Raw genomic sequence first — 16,426 nt, 5'->3', positions numbered from 1 at the left:
TTGCAGCTGCACTGGGCCCCTTGCTTTTATTGGAGCACAGAGTCCATTGCTTTGGGTAGTAATGACCGGGTTTGACGCATCGCTGCCCTGGTCTGGGGTTCACCGGTGAACCGCTTCCAAAAGGTGTTTAATGGTGAAGGAGCTTTATATGTAGCCTGGATTTTATGAGTACAGCACCTATTTCCTCTAAGAAAGTACTCCAGGAATTTTATTTATGGCCTAAATATATTAGGTTTTGAGTATTTAGAATGTTTTTCATAGCTCATAAAAGAGCAAATAGGCTTATTTTAACTGTTGTAGATTTTAACCACTTGCAACTTTTTTTAAGGTATTTAAAAGATGATTATTAAATTTCTAGGCTGATAACTCACTCTCAACTCTTCCCAGGCTCATATTAGTCCCTCTTATTTTCAGGGTTGGGATTTGAGGTTTTAATTTCTGTTTAACATTGATTGTCAGGATGTATAAAGGAATTTGGAGGCCCTTCCTACATTGATAATGGAAAGATTTCTAAGATATATGTTTAAGTAAAACAAAGGAAGATATAGAGCAATGAATAATTATCTTTTGTGTCTGAAAGGTGGAAAAAGTAAGAATGTGTATTTGTATTTGCATGAAGAAACTTGGAAGCGTTCACAAGAAATTCATAGAAGCGATTACTCACACGTCTGGTTCTGCTGGGGAGGTTGAGGGAGGAGGAGAGGGTGGACTGAACCCTGTACTTTTTAATGTGGTTTGAGCTTTGGATTATGGGAATTAGTTTAATTTTTAAAAATTAAGTAATGTACTGCCATCTCCTTTTATGAAAGACAATTTGTAAATCTTACCATTGAACTTGGAAATCTGAATAAATTTTTGGATTTAAAATTCATATTCACTAATTTTAAATATGAATAAATATTAACTGGTTGTATTGTGGGAGGGGAGAAAAAAGCAGGCACTACCCCAGTATCTAGAGAACTAAGCCTAGAAAGTGGGATATTTAAGTAGACGGTTGAGGACAGCCTGTCGGCAGGCGCTCAGCTTTACCCCTGGCTGGCTCAGAACCAGGCTTAGCGGGCAGGGGTCTGGTGTTGGGTGGGGCGGATCCGCACTGTTGGGAGGTGTCGTCCACGCTGGACGAGGGCCTCGCTCGCTGCCGCCCCGTCTCCCTGGGGGCCGTCTGCTGCCCGCCAGTGACCCTGAGCCGTGTCTGCCCCTCCTCCTCCTCGTCCCTCTTCTTGAAGCCGTTTTGCTTAAGACACTGGATTCTCGTGAATTTCCCTTTCGTCTCAGGCTTCTCCTTCTCAGTGCTTTCTGTGGGTTCTTCTTTGTCTCTGTTACAGTGTTTCCTAAACCTTAGACTTCTCTTCCTGTTCAGTTCCTTAGTTCCTTTCTGCTCAGTGGGTTCTCTGGGTGAGCGCGTCCACACAGGCGGCTTCACCTGCTTTCCGGAGCTCCAGACTCCCGTTCAGCCCCTTATTAGCAGGGGCCGTCCTCACGCTCCTTTCCTGCTGCCTGAGATTGAACTCAGCATCTTTCCCCTGAACCTGGGGGTCACGCTGGTGCTGCAGTGTCCTGTAGGGCCGCCACTAGTGAAATGTGGCCACTTCACTTTGAATTAATTAAAATTACATAAAAGTACAAACCCAGTTCCTCGGTCACACCAGCCACATTTCAAGTGCTCAGTAGTCATGTGTGGCCCGTGGCTGCCACATTGGATAGCACAGTGTGGACCAGTTCCACCATCACAGAAAGTTCTGGTGGACAGCGTTGCCTGAGAGTTTGGGCTCTCTCCGTAGTTCCCTGTCTGCATTGTCACCATGGTATGTGAGTGCTGCGTACTTTGTGTTGTGTTGCCAGACTGAATTGTCAGAAATATAACCCACGTTATTTCATTCTCTTGCCTGAACGTCTAGCAGTGAATCCCTTTGGCTCAGGACAGCACTCGCATCTCTTTGCCTAGTGCTGTGCAGTGCCCTCTCCTAATCCAGTGTTTGGTTACCCCTCTAACTCCGTTTCTAGCCGTACAATTAGGGCTTTTTGCCCCAGCCACGCTTCATTACTTTCATTTTCTTGCTGTTTTTTATGCCTCCAAGGTATTTCCTGCCTCTCTCCTTTTGCCTGTGCTGGTGTCTGTCCAAAACGCCTCTGCCCTCCTTCTTGTCTTTTCTTGGCTGAGTTGTCTCTTAGAGTCATGCAAAGGTTATCATCTTTCAGAAGCCCTCCTGAGTTTATATCCTGAGATTTCACCTGTAATTACAGCTTCTAGTGAAATTTTCATTTTATGGTAGGTACTCCCTTAAAAGTTGATTTTCAGGAGTTTGGGTTTATACTTAAGGTGGGTGGACGAGCATATTCTTTGGGGCTTGGCTCTTCTGTTTCGTTAACATCTAGAGACTTTGAAACAGAACTTTAAAGGTAGAGTTTTAAGGCTCAGAAAGATTGGTGTTACAATTTTCCTCTAGTTCTCTTGTTCATACCTCATGAGCCATCAGAATCAGTTTTATTGTATCAGGTGCTTGATTTTTCTACCAAAAATTAATAGAATGAGCCAGCTTAATTGTGTCTTGTGTTATTAATCATTGCGATTTGGACAGTTGTGTGCCCTGGGAGCGTATAGCTGTTTCCTCATCTGTTTTCTAAGCACTATTAAGTAAATGTGATAATGGATACCCCCTTTCTTCTTGATTTGTAAGTTCATATCTTTAATAATTTGAGATAGAATGATTGTGCAAATGACTTCAGCGAAGAAAAATGCAAATTTGTGTTACATGGGTATTCCAGGAGTACTATATACTGTTCATGTTTTTAAAAACAAATTTTTATAGTATTTTAGAAAAAATACTGAGAATGTACCTACAGAGAGAAACAATTATTATTATTTTTGCCTATGATTTCATGCTTGCTTTTATTATCAGTGATATTTTTGGTATAAACAATAGATTTAAGCAGCTATTGATTATTGTTATAATTTGCATTCTTACGAAGGTCAGATAAAATGTGTGAGCTTTTTGACATTTCAACACAATGATTTTATTATTGCCTATCTTGAAATCATATATAGATTATAAATGAATTGGCAACAGTTATTGTTAGAGGCATCAAACTAATAAAGTAGGCCTGCTTTAGTCAAATTTAGGAATATGATTTGTAGTGAGTTTTGAAACTTCTAAGAATTTTCTAAACACTTGAGGATGACAAGTCACAGGAAATACAAGTGAACTTGGAGAAAGCATACACAAAGGCTATTTAAAAGTTATTTAAAGTTTTCTTGAAAGAAATAAAAGGGAAGGGAATATCAAGGAAGGCATCTAAGGTAATGAATGCTGCTTTCTCCCATTTTAATTTAAACTAGTATGAGGGAAGGCACATTTTTTCAATCGGTTCATCTTAAAGAAAATTAATTACCAGGGGAAAGGGAACTGTCTGTTTACCCTGGTCATGGTTTCAGCACTGGGATGTTAGTTTAACACAGCTGTATGTCTGAAGCTTATCTTCCGCTCTTAGTTCCTAGTTTGTGAAGAAAATATGTTTTAGGTTGCTTCAAGCTGAAATACGTCTTAAAATTTTTATTATCAGTACGGCAATTTGGAGCTTATTTTTAGTCTTGCATTATTCACAGGTGAAATTTATATGTGTATTTCAATATTGCTTTTGCCAAAAAAGTGATACTTTTAGCAGGAAAACACAAAGTATCACATTTGCACTTGTGTGCTGCAAGAGCAGAATGGTCTTTGGGTGAGTGACTTGTCATATTTCTCTTACCTGTGACACCTTTACATACAGAGGAAGTCTCTGAGAATGCCTTGCTGTCATGACCTTTACTGCCTCTGTGTGAGCGGGAGTCTTCCATTGTGTTCTCTTTAATAACTTGAATAGTCCTTTACTAATTAACTCATAGGGTTGTCTCAGCTAAATAAAGCTTAATGGGTAATTTTTAATATATCCCAGTATATGTAAAGAATACTTCACTTCCTTACCTTTTAGCAGTAAAGTCCCAAATAACCTTTATTAATTTATAAAAAAGGTTTAATAATTTGTTTTATTATTGCCTATTGAGTGATTAATTTAGGAACTGTAGTTGTTTCAAAATTAACTTGAAAACAATTAACTTGAAATATAACTTTTGAAATGTGTAGCCATTAAAGTGATGTTTCAGAAATATGTATATGTATTCATGTGGAAAGACGTTAGTTACAATTGTAGGTGAAAAACTGTGTTGTAAGAGAATGTATTGGGAGGACCCATTTTTGTTTACATCTGTCCACCGTGTCTGGATGATTTATTCCGAGGTATTAACTGATTATTTTTGGGAAGATGGGATGAAATGTTGCTAAAGATCTTTTCCCTTGTGGTGGTGTTGTTAAGAAAAAAGAGCAAAGGAAACACCTACTTAACGGTACGTTGTTCCTCAGACCTTTGGGGTGCCAAGTGTTAGTATTTATATTTAACACGAATTTAAGAAATCGTGTCAGTAAAATTATACTAGATGGTACACTTTTAAAAGACCTTAATTTCTTGATGAAAGAGAAAGAAGGCAAGCAGATGTTACCTTCTAGAATTCCTTCATGTTGAAAGTTCATGTTTTTTATAGCTTTGTTTTTATTCTGTTTTCCATGGTATATTTAATTGATCTCCTATGATTTATTGTGTTCTTACCATTTTTTGTTATAACAATAATTTTTGTTTTAATTTCTCAACCTAATGAATTAGTATAGTGTTGTTACCATTTATTAAGTATGTACTTGTGACAAACATAACTCACTTTTGTAGAATCATCATATTTTTAAGCTGGAAAAGACCTTAGAATTGATGTAGCACAGTCCCCTTGTTTTCTGATGAAAACAGGTTGCTTTTGGTCTACGTGACACTTGAAGAGTGGTTGGGCTAAATGATCTAATAGATTCTTTCTAGCCTAAGATTCATGATTCTAGGTAAATTTCACATATTCTTTTATGCTTCCACTATTTTTTAAATGATTGTGCTTTTAATGCCATTTGAACGTCTCATAATGCACCACACTAAAATTGGATTGGATTTTTAAAAACCAGTACTCCATAATCCCTGTTGTAGACTCAGAAATTGCTAATGCTGAAGAATCTATCTGGTGTTTTTGATTGAATGCAGGAAAATAAGCAATTAAATTTGAGACTTTTATATTGAAGAGTGACTTATTTATCTAAACCCTATTCCTTTCTCTTCCACTATGGGCATTTAAATTAATACACTTTTTTGCAAAATTTAGTCTATTAAAATATTTTGTATTATACTCAGTACAGTTTACAGTAACTGTGGTAATTAACTCCATAGAGAATTGTGGATACACACTGCATAGTGCTTTTATTTAGTCAGATCGTCCAGTTACTGTTAATGGCCATTTCTCAGGAAAGGACCTGGGGTGGTCTCAGGAGACCCCAGGGCTGGTGGTCGCACTGTTGAGGAGATAGAGGAGCTCTCTTCTAGTTCCTCAGGAGCCTGGGGGCTGCTACTTGCTCCGTCATAAGCTGACTTGACAACTTTGGGGGTCAGACACCGTCTCAAAGGTCTTTCCCCTGAAAATCCAGTGATTCAGTGTTAATTTCAGCATCCCATCAAAAGTAGATAGGACTAGATGATACATGGGTATTAAAAATACGGAATTCTGTCCTCAGAATACTTTCATCTTCAAGTTTTCATTCCGGGATCATTCCTTGTGCCTTCTCTAACACGATAGGGAAAGCTTTCGTGCTCTTCAGTTCTGCTTGCTACCCAGCTTTGTCTTTGCTCTTCTACCTTCTTGTTCTTCTGAGATGGTTCTAAAGTAAGATCACATCCCTCTCTTAAAACCTCATTTTCCTACCATCCTAAACCTTTTTTACTGTGATTTAGTCTCATAAGTTTGAAATTTGATTTTTGACTCCTGCCCTTCTAAAATTATACTAGATAGTACCCTCTTTTAAAAAGAGTGTAAAAATGTTTTATGCAGGTTTTTTCTCCTGATTATAACTTTGTGACTAAAAATTACATCCTATTACAAAAATGCAGTATACTAAGTAAAGCTAATTTAAAGTTAAACTTGGTTACCCACAAAGTTCCTCAGCCTTTTTAATCAAATTGGTATTATACAGGAGGGGTTTTTAAAGCCTTTAAAATATATTTTTAGATTTAAATTAGTTTTGAGATGTTAGTTAACATTAAAAAACACATTTTTATGTGTTTGTTTTAAAGGGGGGATGTTAAAATCAGTTAGATATTAAAATATTTTAAAAATTATTAAATATAAAGATTATTAAAATATTTTTAAATTTTTAATGTGTATTGGTAGTAATAATATTAACAATACATAATATTGTGATATAGTAATATGTTATGATACGTACTCAGAGGGGCAGCAAACTCAACTTGTGCTTTAAAACGGCCCGCCCGGTTCTCTTTGGGGTTGGTCTCATAGGCACAGCTCAGGGCCAGCTTAGCTCTGTAACAGTAGACAGTGGCTCTCACAGTTGGGGTGCAAGGACTAGTTCTCATTTGTACTCCTTAAGCAGCCTGCTGTAGGAAGGAAGTGATTTGTGGTGTTAATACAGACATTTTCTAAATTGTACATTATTTTCAGTTTATAGCTTTTTTCTTTTTGAAGAAGTATATTGAATGAATATTTGCTAACTCTTTCTTATTTCCCCTGTTCCTTTTTAGGCTTCTCTACAGTTTAGCCTTCAATGCCAGGTTTCTGAGACACCTTTGGTTTCTCATATCTTCTATGACAACACGGATGATCACAGGGTATGTGTTATACAGACTTAGAAATTGAGCTTAAGGACATGGAAAGTGGCGATCTAATAAAAAGCACTGTAAGAAGGTACTTTTAAGTACTACTTATACTTAGCTTATTTCATATTAGAAGAAAAATTCTAGATGGTCTCAATTTCACAAAGTGAAAAAATTAATGCCTAACTTTACAGTTGTTTATCTGTGTATATTATTAAGAGTATGGCTTTATCTGAGGGTAAATTTGTTTTAAAAATCCTAGTCAGGACTTCCCTGATGGCCTAGTGGTTAAGACTCCTGTGCAGGTGGTATGGGTTCAATCCCTGGTTGGGAACTAAGATCCCGCGTGCCATGTGGCACAGCCAAAAAAAAAAAAAAAAAAACTAGTCATGTTTTGAAAATCAGAAACTTGAAATTTCTTTGCTTCGTATGTCTTTTCTCTGCTTTTGATAGTGAAAATATAGATTAGAAGCAAATTTACCACCATTACAAACATTAAAACATATAAAGTATTGTAGAAATTGGTTTCTAAACCTTTTTGTTGAAATAATTTGATTTTTTATGTGAATCATATAACTTGAAAGCTAGAATCTTTAATGTACATATTTATTGAATGCATAATATGTAGAGAATTTAATATTCAAAAATCCTTCACGGTAAATGGACGGAGGCCATTACCATGATGAATTTCTCCTCTGTCTGGGGTCTGAGCCAATCCTTCTGTACTGTAGTGTGAAAAGAAGTGTGTAACTCAGTTCACTGGAGACTCAGCTTCTAAAGTGTACTTGCACGCCATGGCGATCACAGCGAGCACCGTATTGCCTGCAGCCGCGGGCCAGCCTGTCCTGGGAAGCAAGGCACTTCTTCGTTTTAGGGCAAGCCTTTGGAAAGAAGAGGGTTTCCGTTTTTTTAAATATATATATATATATATATATATAAATATAAATATTATTTATTTATTTTTGGCCACGTTGGGTCTTTGTTGCTGTGCGCGGGCCTTCTCTAGTTGTGGCGAGCGGGGGCTACTCTTCGTTGCGGTGTGCGGGCTTCTCATTGCAGTGGCTTCTCTTGTTGCAGAGCACGGGCTCTAGGCACGCAGGGCTTCAGTAGTTGCGGCACGTGGGCTTCAGTAGTTGTGGCTCGTGGGCTCTAGAGTGCAGGCTCAGTAGTTGTGACGCACGGGCTTAGTTGCTCTGCGGCATGTGGGATCTTCCCGGACCAGGGCTCGAACCCATGTCCCCTGCATCGGCAGGTGGATTCTTAACCACCGCGCCAGAAGGGAGGGAAGTCCTCCTTTCCTTTTTCAAACAAATTTTATACTCTTTTGAGACAAGAAATAGCCTTCCTGGTGGGTGAGTTTGGGGTGTCCAGCATTTCACTGTGCATCCACCTGCAGTCTCCCTTGGTCTGTGACACGGTACACGTGTGGCGCTCTTTGGGTCTCAGGCTTGTCACTGTGGTGTGTGGAGGACGAGATGGTCCCGTTTCAGCGCCTTCGGGTGAGTCCCAGCCAGCCCTGTGCCAAAGAAGCCCAGGTCCAGTCCTCTTCTCACTGCTAGAGGAAAGGCAGGGTACTCGTAGCGTAACTTTGAGTTACTTTCATGTTTTTTTTCATGTAATTTTAATTCATCTTACATGACTGAAGGGAGTTTTGAATGACAGCACTGGAGCTGATGAAACTCAGAAGGGTGGAGCCATGTATCTCGTATCAACAGTGTGCAGCAGCAGGAGAGATGTGAGAGAGATAGCCGAAGGTCTAGAAAATATCTTTTATATCCTGTTATTTTCAAATTAAAATGTAAGGTTTCTAGTTGTGTGTGTGTGTGTGTGTGTGTATTTCAAACACTTATGACTATGCCCGCCTTGGCATTCACGAATGATAGGTTTGTTTAGGGCAAAAGAAGATTGGGGATCATTGGAACCGGAAGTTATCATTGATCTCCAAGTGTCTCAGCTTAGCAACAGAGGTCCTGCCCTGGCTCTGCCTGATGGTTGCCTGTTTGTTTATGGCATTTGTCTCCTGGTGAGGAGATGGAGTCATGGCGTGTGAAAGAAAAATGAGATAGTATTGATTATATTAAATTATTAATATTATAAGTTAGTAAAGTTATACAAATTTTTAAAAACTCATTATTTCTTAAAAGCTCATTTGAGAATGAATTTCTTTGTAATTTAATTTATTAAAGTAAAGTCCCTCAAGAAACTTACAGTGTATTAACACATTCCTAATGTGTATCTCATCCTGTTTATTATTGGAGTAAAGTTAAGATGAGATGCCTGATTTTCCTGAAAATGGCTTTAAGTGTAACTTGAAAACATCAATGGTTTCGTGGCGGGACTTACACAGCCGGGACTTCTGAGCTTCAGCAAGCATAGGGCTCATTAGAGGAGCGTGTCAGAGTGCAGACTTTTTTGCCCCAGCCCTGAGGCTTGGGTTCGGGGCCTGGGTTAGAAGCCCGGATCTGTGGCCTCACGGGCTCCTCGGTGACCGGGCTGCAGGTGAAGCTGGAGGGGCGTATGGGCAGCTGGTTTCTGTTTTCTGATAGGCCTCTCTTTACCAGAGCCTAACCTGAGGGTGTTTTGCCCTGTCACGGGCCTGTGTGGTGAGGCTGGTGTGGTTCGTTTATTGTCTTTAACTCAGTAGGGCCTGTTTTGAGTATATCCTGCCCATTTCTTTTCACATTGACTCCAGTGGTTAGTAGTACTTACAGTAGCCCTCTTAAAGCTTTTCAAGGCAAGAATGCATTCAGTAGAAGCTTCTAGAGACGACGAGAAGCTCTTTCACTTAAGGGGGAGGGGGGCAGTTGCCCGGCCCCCTGTGGAAACCCCTGTTCTGAGGGTGTGTACAGAGGTGAGGGTTTGTCTGAGGTCTCGTCTGTGCTCCTAATCCAGCCAACTCTCCGAGTCACGAATCAGTGTCTTTCCTTTCATTACGGTAAATTACAGACTTCTTATTTGCACATAAGTCTTTGACCTGTTTTGAGAGGAGTATCTGAGTCAGTGTTGACGGCGGAAAGAGCGGCCAGCAGAGAATCAGGAGACGTGTTTCATTTCAGTCCCAGCTGGATGAGGCCCCAGGCGCGCAGCTGACCCTTCCTGCCCGTGACGCTTCCTCTCATTCACACGAACACGGTTAATTCCTTTTGCCTACCTCACAGGGCGTTAAAGAGAACAAATAAACTAATGGTGAATAATTGCCCTCATCTGTCTTTAGGGAAGCAGTGTAAGAGTTTCATGCGTCCTGGCGTACATGTGCATAACTGACACCGATGCCGAATCTAGACCCAAGGATTATTGACGGGTCACAGCTGAAAGCGGCTTTATCGCCCTCTTAGATTCAGGAAATACTTTCTCCGCGCTGCAGCTGCTTAACTCGACCTGTGCCATGTCCCCCTAAATAGTGTTTGTCAACATTATCCATTGTTTTTGTACTTCTGCAGTTAGTGACAAGGGAACTAAAAGATACAAACTATTAGTTTTACCAGTGTCAGCAAAACAAATGACCGTACCCCTTTGTCCTCCTGTGTGGATGGCACAGGGCTAGGCTTGGTGGCGGTGACCTGAGGGAGAAGGGGGCTGCTGTCCTCTTGGGACTTGGCCACTGCTGTGCGGTGCCCCAGGCACACAGCCTTTTTCTGTCGTCCCCAGGTTGGCGAGGGGGGAAGACAGCGTGCCTGTCCCTTTGTGTCTGCCCTCACTGCACTTTTATTTTGCACGGATGGCTTTCACTCAGCGTGGTGCTCTGTGCTGAGCGCTGGGGCCACGCGGGGCGCTGGCCCGAGTGTGCCGCTCCTCGGCGGGAGCCGAGCCCAGGCTGCACAGCCGGGCCCTGCGCTCCAGACCCGGTGGTGGCCTGCTGTCCCCTGAACTGTGCCCCGTGGACACCCTAGAGCTCCAGGTGGCTCATCCGAGCTGACCAGAGCCCCCAGCGAGGACAGCGCCTCAGCCAGGCCTCAGCTCCTGCTCTGCTCGCCCATGTGACTTGGGGCAGCGGTGGGCCGGCCCCTGGGGAATTTGCAGTCCTGACTCCTGGTCACATGTCGCCTCCTAGGTAACTGTGGTTTGGGGGAAATTGATGTTCGAGGTGCAGGTGCGGACGGAGGAAGATGAGAGATTGATCTTGCCCACAAGGTCTGCGAACCCAGGACCGCCGGACACACTGGAGCGGCGGCGGGGCTTTATCGTTGGGGAGGAGCTCACGGGGAGCCTCTGGGAGCTGAGTGCTCCGCGAGAGAGGGAGCCGCATTTAACCAGGAGGGAGAAGGAGACGGTTTAACCAGGAGGGAGAAGGAGACGGTTTAACCAGGAGGGAGAAGGAGATGTGATAGCTCGCAGCTCTTGGGAGGGGAAAGAGACCGGGCGGTCTCGGGACTCCTCGTAAAAGTGGGAGCAGTAACCAGTGACGGTAACGGGGCTGGTAGGTGGAAACAAGGCCCAGCATCTAAAGGGGAGACAGCCTGAAGGTTCTAATTTGGGCTCAACATTTCACTGTTTTGAATGTTCCTAAATGTAAGTGGCTGGATAAATTTTTCATGAGACCAGACCCATCTGCCTTTGTAGAGGGGAAAGGGGGTGGTTTTCAACATAGAAGTAAAGTGTGTGTCTTTAAGAGTGGCGTTACTTACTCTCTGTTCTTCCAGTGAACCTTGGGACCACTGGCTCACTCTCAAATTACTAAGTTTATCCAGTTGAAGATAGTAGCAGGAGCATTAATAAAGAGTGGTGGCTTGGTGTCCTATAATTTATGTTATAGGTTAACCTATATTATTAGAATGACTTTGCCTCCCCTGGAAGTAGTTTAATTGCTAATGTGAACGTTATTTTCCCTGATTATATTTGTCTGATGTCATGTCTTAATTTGTTCCCAAACTAAATCATTGTGGTTTTTTTTCTCCTTTTTCCCGATTCTAGGTCTATGGTACCATTGCTTCAGGTGATATCAAGGGGTTCTCCTATGTCTTTTGAAGATTCTAGTAGAATCATCCCACTCTTTTACCTTTTCAGCTCCTTGTTTAGTCATTCACTGATTTCCATACATGATAATGAATTCTTCGGTGATCCCATAGAAGGTAAGAATTTTGAGGAATTGGTTTGTTGCTGGGCTCATGGCCTGTCCATTTTCATAGGTGATAGAAAAGTTTTAAGCCTTTTAAGTCTTTCAGTGTGTGTTAAGAAATGAAAAAAAAAAAAAAACCAAATATGATAGAAACTTGGATTATGTGTTTCAGTTGTAGGTCAGAGACAATCATCAATGATGCCTTTTACTTTAGAAGAGCTGATAATGCTGTCTCGATGCCTTCGAGATGCGTGCTTAGGGATCATCAAGTTGGCTTATCCAGAAACAAAACCAGAAGTTCGAGAAGAATATATTATAGCATTTCAAAGTATTGGAGTTACTACTAATTCTGAAATGCAGCAGTGTATACAGATGGAACAGAAACGATGGATTCAGTTATTTAAGGTAATGAGTATATGAACATTTTTGTTTACTGAGGTTAAATAATGTACAGATTTTTTTTGAATTGACTCATTTTAGAAGAATAGAAATACAGATTTGTTTCAGGCATAATTGTTAGTTTGAAAAACTTTTAAGAAAAGTCATTTTCATTTTACATTTGCCTCCTTTTAAAGCCTTGTTTCTACATTGTTACATGTATCTTTTATAAATTGCCCCAAGTACTTCCAATGACAAGGTGATGTATAGTTGAAATTTTTTTAATGTTTTCAGTTTTATTTTTCACTAAAAAAATCTCTTACAGATTTTATGTATTTAATCTTTTAAGAAATTGAGTAACAAAGGTAGAATAAGATCATTAACTTAATGCAAGTTGAATATAAATTATTTTAAAATATCTTCATTTTTAACCATGCAGAAAGAGAAGTTATGAGTTACCATGGCTGGAATGTTGGCAGGAAACCACCACCACTGAGAATAGAACTACTGGGGTAGAAAAAAAGAAAAGAAAAAGGGTGCTTGACTTCCCATGAAATTTCTGCAGCAAACACATCTAGTCAGCTAAAATCGCTCATTAAAGGAGTAAGAGCAGAAGAAATGCATTTTCCAAATTGAATGCTAGATTTACAGTCCGTTTAATACTGGCGACCTCTCGCACGCTAATGTTCAGTTCGAGTCATCAGCTGTCCCTTTAGGTCTTTTATCACTGCTTTTGTCAAGCTATCTATTTAATTGAAAGAAGTTAATTGAATGAAAATGATCAACTAAGCTTGTATTAATATTGCTAATGGAACTTTCTTCTTGGCCATGTTTGGAGAAAGATGTCAAGCTAGACTTTAGGAAAGGCCCATTAATGCTTGCACTTAACCTGATGGGCTAATTAAGGACTGCTTATTCATCCTACGAGCACACGATAGGCTCTGTCCAGCCCATTCTGCCCGATTTTACAACACATTTCACTTATGAGCACGAGCATTAGTAGCAGTGAGAGTAACTGATAATGTTTTGATTGCACTGAATACAGTGCTAATGCATCATTGAATTTATAATTTGTGCAGATTGATGTAATATATGTTTGCACAATTTATTTCAATTACCTATCTCTATATTTCTAAGTAAACTTTTAGGGTCACTTGTTGAGCCCTTTAATATATCCTTGCTTAAAGACTGACACTTTTGCATCTTTTCTAAGTTAAAAATAAGCTATATCGCCCATTTAAAACTTGTAATTCTTATGGAAGCTTTTCCTGGATATGGGTATTAATGGTAGCATGTATGTTTTTCTTTTAAGTATTTAATTAAACTCGGGGATCTTTGTTAGTAAAACTTTTCATTATGTATGTTATCAGGTTTTGTGTACAGTATCAGATAATTTCATTATTTTATAGCATCTATACAGAATTTCATAATTTTCATATGACAGGCTTATCTTTAGGACCCAGAAGCGTCTGAATTTAATAATGCTGTATAAGGTGCTTTTTCCCTGGTCCTATTTTATTTTGCTTAACCATTAAATGAAAATTTTGTAGTGAATTTTTTCTTATGCCTCAAAATGACTCATTACTACTTTATTAAGGATTGAGGGTTTTTTTTTTTTTTTAAGAATTAGGGTAAAAGTTCACCTTTTTTGGAACAGGATTGTTTTAGGTTTGAAATTGAGTTGTTATAAAGATCTTCTGAAAAAAAAAAAAAAAAAAAAAAAAAGATCTTCTGAGTTTAGAACAGACTTGTTTGAAGACAAGTTTCTGAATGAGATTCCTGTTCTTTGAAAAAGATTTTTTTTATTTTGTACTGCCTGCTATTGAGCCGAGCCCAGAAAACAAAACAAAACAAAATCAAGGCAAGTCTTTGAAAGGATTCAGCTGCTATTAGTTTTTCTTTTAAGAAAAAATTATCCTTAATATGAAATAATAAGAATTTAACCCTCAGTGACTGCTGTGTTTCAGACAATATTCTAAGGACTTTACATGTGTTAGTTCATATAAAGCAGTAATTCTGTGAGGAGGATACTGTGATTATCCCCATTTTGCAGATGAGGTCACATAGCTAGTAGATGATGGAGGCAGTGTGTGACCTCAGCTGCTCCACTCCACTGTCCCTCTGAAAAGTATGAAAATAAACGTTTAGCATTTTCTGTATATTTCAGTGTCAGATTTTAGCTGAAGAATTCAAGGTAGAATCAACCAAAGGAAGTAGTAGCACTTTGCCAGTGATTTCCTGCCTTCTGTTGATTTTGACAGAGTTGCACATGATGAGACCTGACTCCTTCAACCACCAACCATTTTCATTTTTCAGCCTCCTGATGGTCCTCTCAGACTAATTTCTGAGAGAGGCTCTGGGGGCTGGTCACAGAACATAGACTTTTAAGTGGATGGAGTCATCTTTCTTTGTCACTGTAAGAATTGAGGTCAGTTTCCAAGCCCTGCATTGACACTGCTAAAACAGTTTATGCATTTATCAAATTTATAAACTCCTCTTGAAGTGTAATTTACAGCTATAATCGCTTTAGCCCTGTGAGGTGATGGGAGCTCCTGTTTGATTTGCCTTTGTGTGCAGCTGCCAAACTGAACTGGAGCCGCCTGAAAGGAGGGACCGGGAGGGAGGCCTTGCGCCTGCCTTACCTGCGTGCACCAGACAGACAGACAGGGCTGCAGTACGAGGGAGTTTCACTTTCCTGGTGGTTGGTTTGCATTTTTCAGTTTCGAAAAGACTCTTTAAAAAAGTTAACCATGAAAGCCACAGCAATGCCTCGTTGTAACGGAAACGTGCCGCTATTAACCGTCAGTGTCGGCCAGTGAGGCGAACCCAGGCTCCCTTCGAGGTGGCAGAGCTGCCCCGTGTCCTTCTCTATGTTTGACTTCAAGAAATAATTTTGTAGTGTTTTAAACATGCTGCAGAATACTTTGACTTTTAAAATAAACCAACTTTAACAAATAGTCACTGTTGACAGCAGGAATCCTTACACTTAGTGACTTCTGTAGGCTAGGGTGTCGTTGTTGTCAATTATTTAAGCACCCGCGGTGTTGATCCCAGGACATTGGCTCCACCCTGTGCTGGGGAGTCATAAGTGAAGTGGACGGAGTCCCTGTTCTTTGAGTGTCACTACATAACGAAAAAGAGAGACTTTCAACGGACGATGTTGCGCTAGAACAAAGCTAAGAGCACGCGGGATGGAAAAAAGAACTGCTCAAGTCATTCTGAACTTTGGATTACACTAGGAAAATCGTCATTCTGGCCTTTCATGAGATGATAATCTTAAGAGCTGGTACTTCACTGGTTTTTCTTGTATTTCATTTAAAAAAAAAATCATTTATTTACTTATTTATTTTTGGCTGCGTTGGGTCTTCATTGCTGCGCGCGGGCTTTCTCTGGTTGCGGCGAGCGGGGGCTACCCTTCGTTGCGGGGCACAGGCTTCTCATTGTGGTGGCTTCTCTTGTTGCGGAGCATGGGCTCTAGGCGTGCGGGCTTCAGTAGTTGTGGCACGCGGGCTTAGTCGCTCCGTGGCATATGGGATCTTCCCGGACCAGGGCTCGAACCCGTGTCCTTTGCATTGGCAGGTGGATTCTTAACCACTGCGCCACCAGGGAAGCCCTGTATTTCATTTTTACATATTCTTCATTATGAAATCAAAATGTTAAAAATTCTTTATTGTATATTTATCACATCACACATTTACCACACTTAGGTACCCATAAATTATGTGCTGTGTCCTATGCTTTGTTTTGAAGTTTTAAGATAATTACCTAAGATGTTCGAATTTACATACCAGATTTAAGATAAAAAGATTATTACAGTCGCCTTTCAAGATTTGGACTATATGTATTTTTTTGTTGCAATAATAAAGCTAAATATCAGTGATCTCCATTGAGAAATATCACAGTTGAACATCCGTTGCTTTAAGTCATCATCAGATATATTATTATTTATATATATATAAATTTATTCTATGATGTAATATATGTAATGCTTAAGATTATTTCCCTAAGTTCATGATTTTCTTGTGATCATCATAGCCAGTGAAGTTTCACACATACAGTAATCTTGTGGAGCAGTGCGTGTTCACTGAAACTCTTTAACGTGGACCGTTGTCAGGTGTGATGTTTATGAGTCATCTCTGTGTTTCTAATCAGTCACCTGCTTGGTCCTTTTAACCTTGGGGTTAAGGGAAACCTGCGTGTAGGTGTCTCCTGTTCTGTTTTTTGTTGTTTTTTTTTTTTTTGTCTGCGCGGCTTGTGGGATCTTAG

General features: G+C 40.1%; 1 protein-coding gene across 5 annotated transcripts in view; it reads left to right on the top strand.

Moving 5' to 3' along the window:
- The window catches only part of UBE3C (ubiquitin protein ligase E3C), a 120,719-nt gene that overhangs the window by 47,874 nt on the left and 56,419 nt on the right, over nt 1-16,426 (top strand). For 4 of the 5 annotated variants that reach the window (XM_036864155.1, XM_036864154.1, XM_036864153.1 and 1 more), the window contains 3 exons: nt 6,655-6,741; nt 11,638-11,795; nt 11,955-12,190. In XM_036864155.1, coding sequence (XP_036720050.1) covers nt 6,655-6,741; nt 11,638-11,795; nt 11,955-12,190 — 481 coding nt within the window. The remainder of the gene's footprint in view (nt 1-6,654; nt 6,742-11,637; nt 11,796-11,954; nt 12,191-16,426) is intronic. The other variant, XM_036864152.1, reaches the window with a different exon arrangement.

The sequence above is a fragment of the Balaenoptera musculus genome, chromosome 9 (assembly GCF_009873245.2).
Source record: "Balaenoptera musculus isolate JJ_BM4_2016_0621 chromosome 9, mBalMus1.pri.v3, whole genome shotgun sequence".
In the NCBI taxonomy this organism is placed as follows: domain Eukaryota; kingdom Metazoa; phylum Chordata; class Mammalia; order Artiodactyla; family Balaenopteridae; genus Balaenoptera; species Balaenoptera musculus.
Note: the sequence above shows the minus strand (reverse complement) of the source record. Positions and strands in the feature narration are given on the sequence as shown.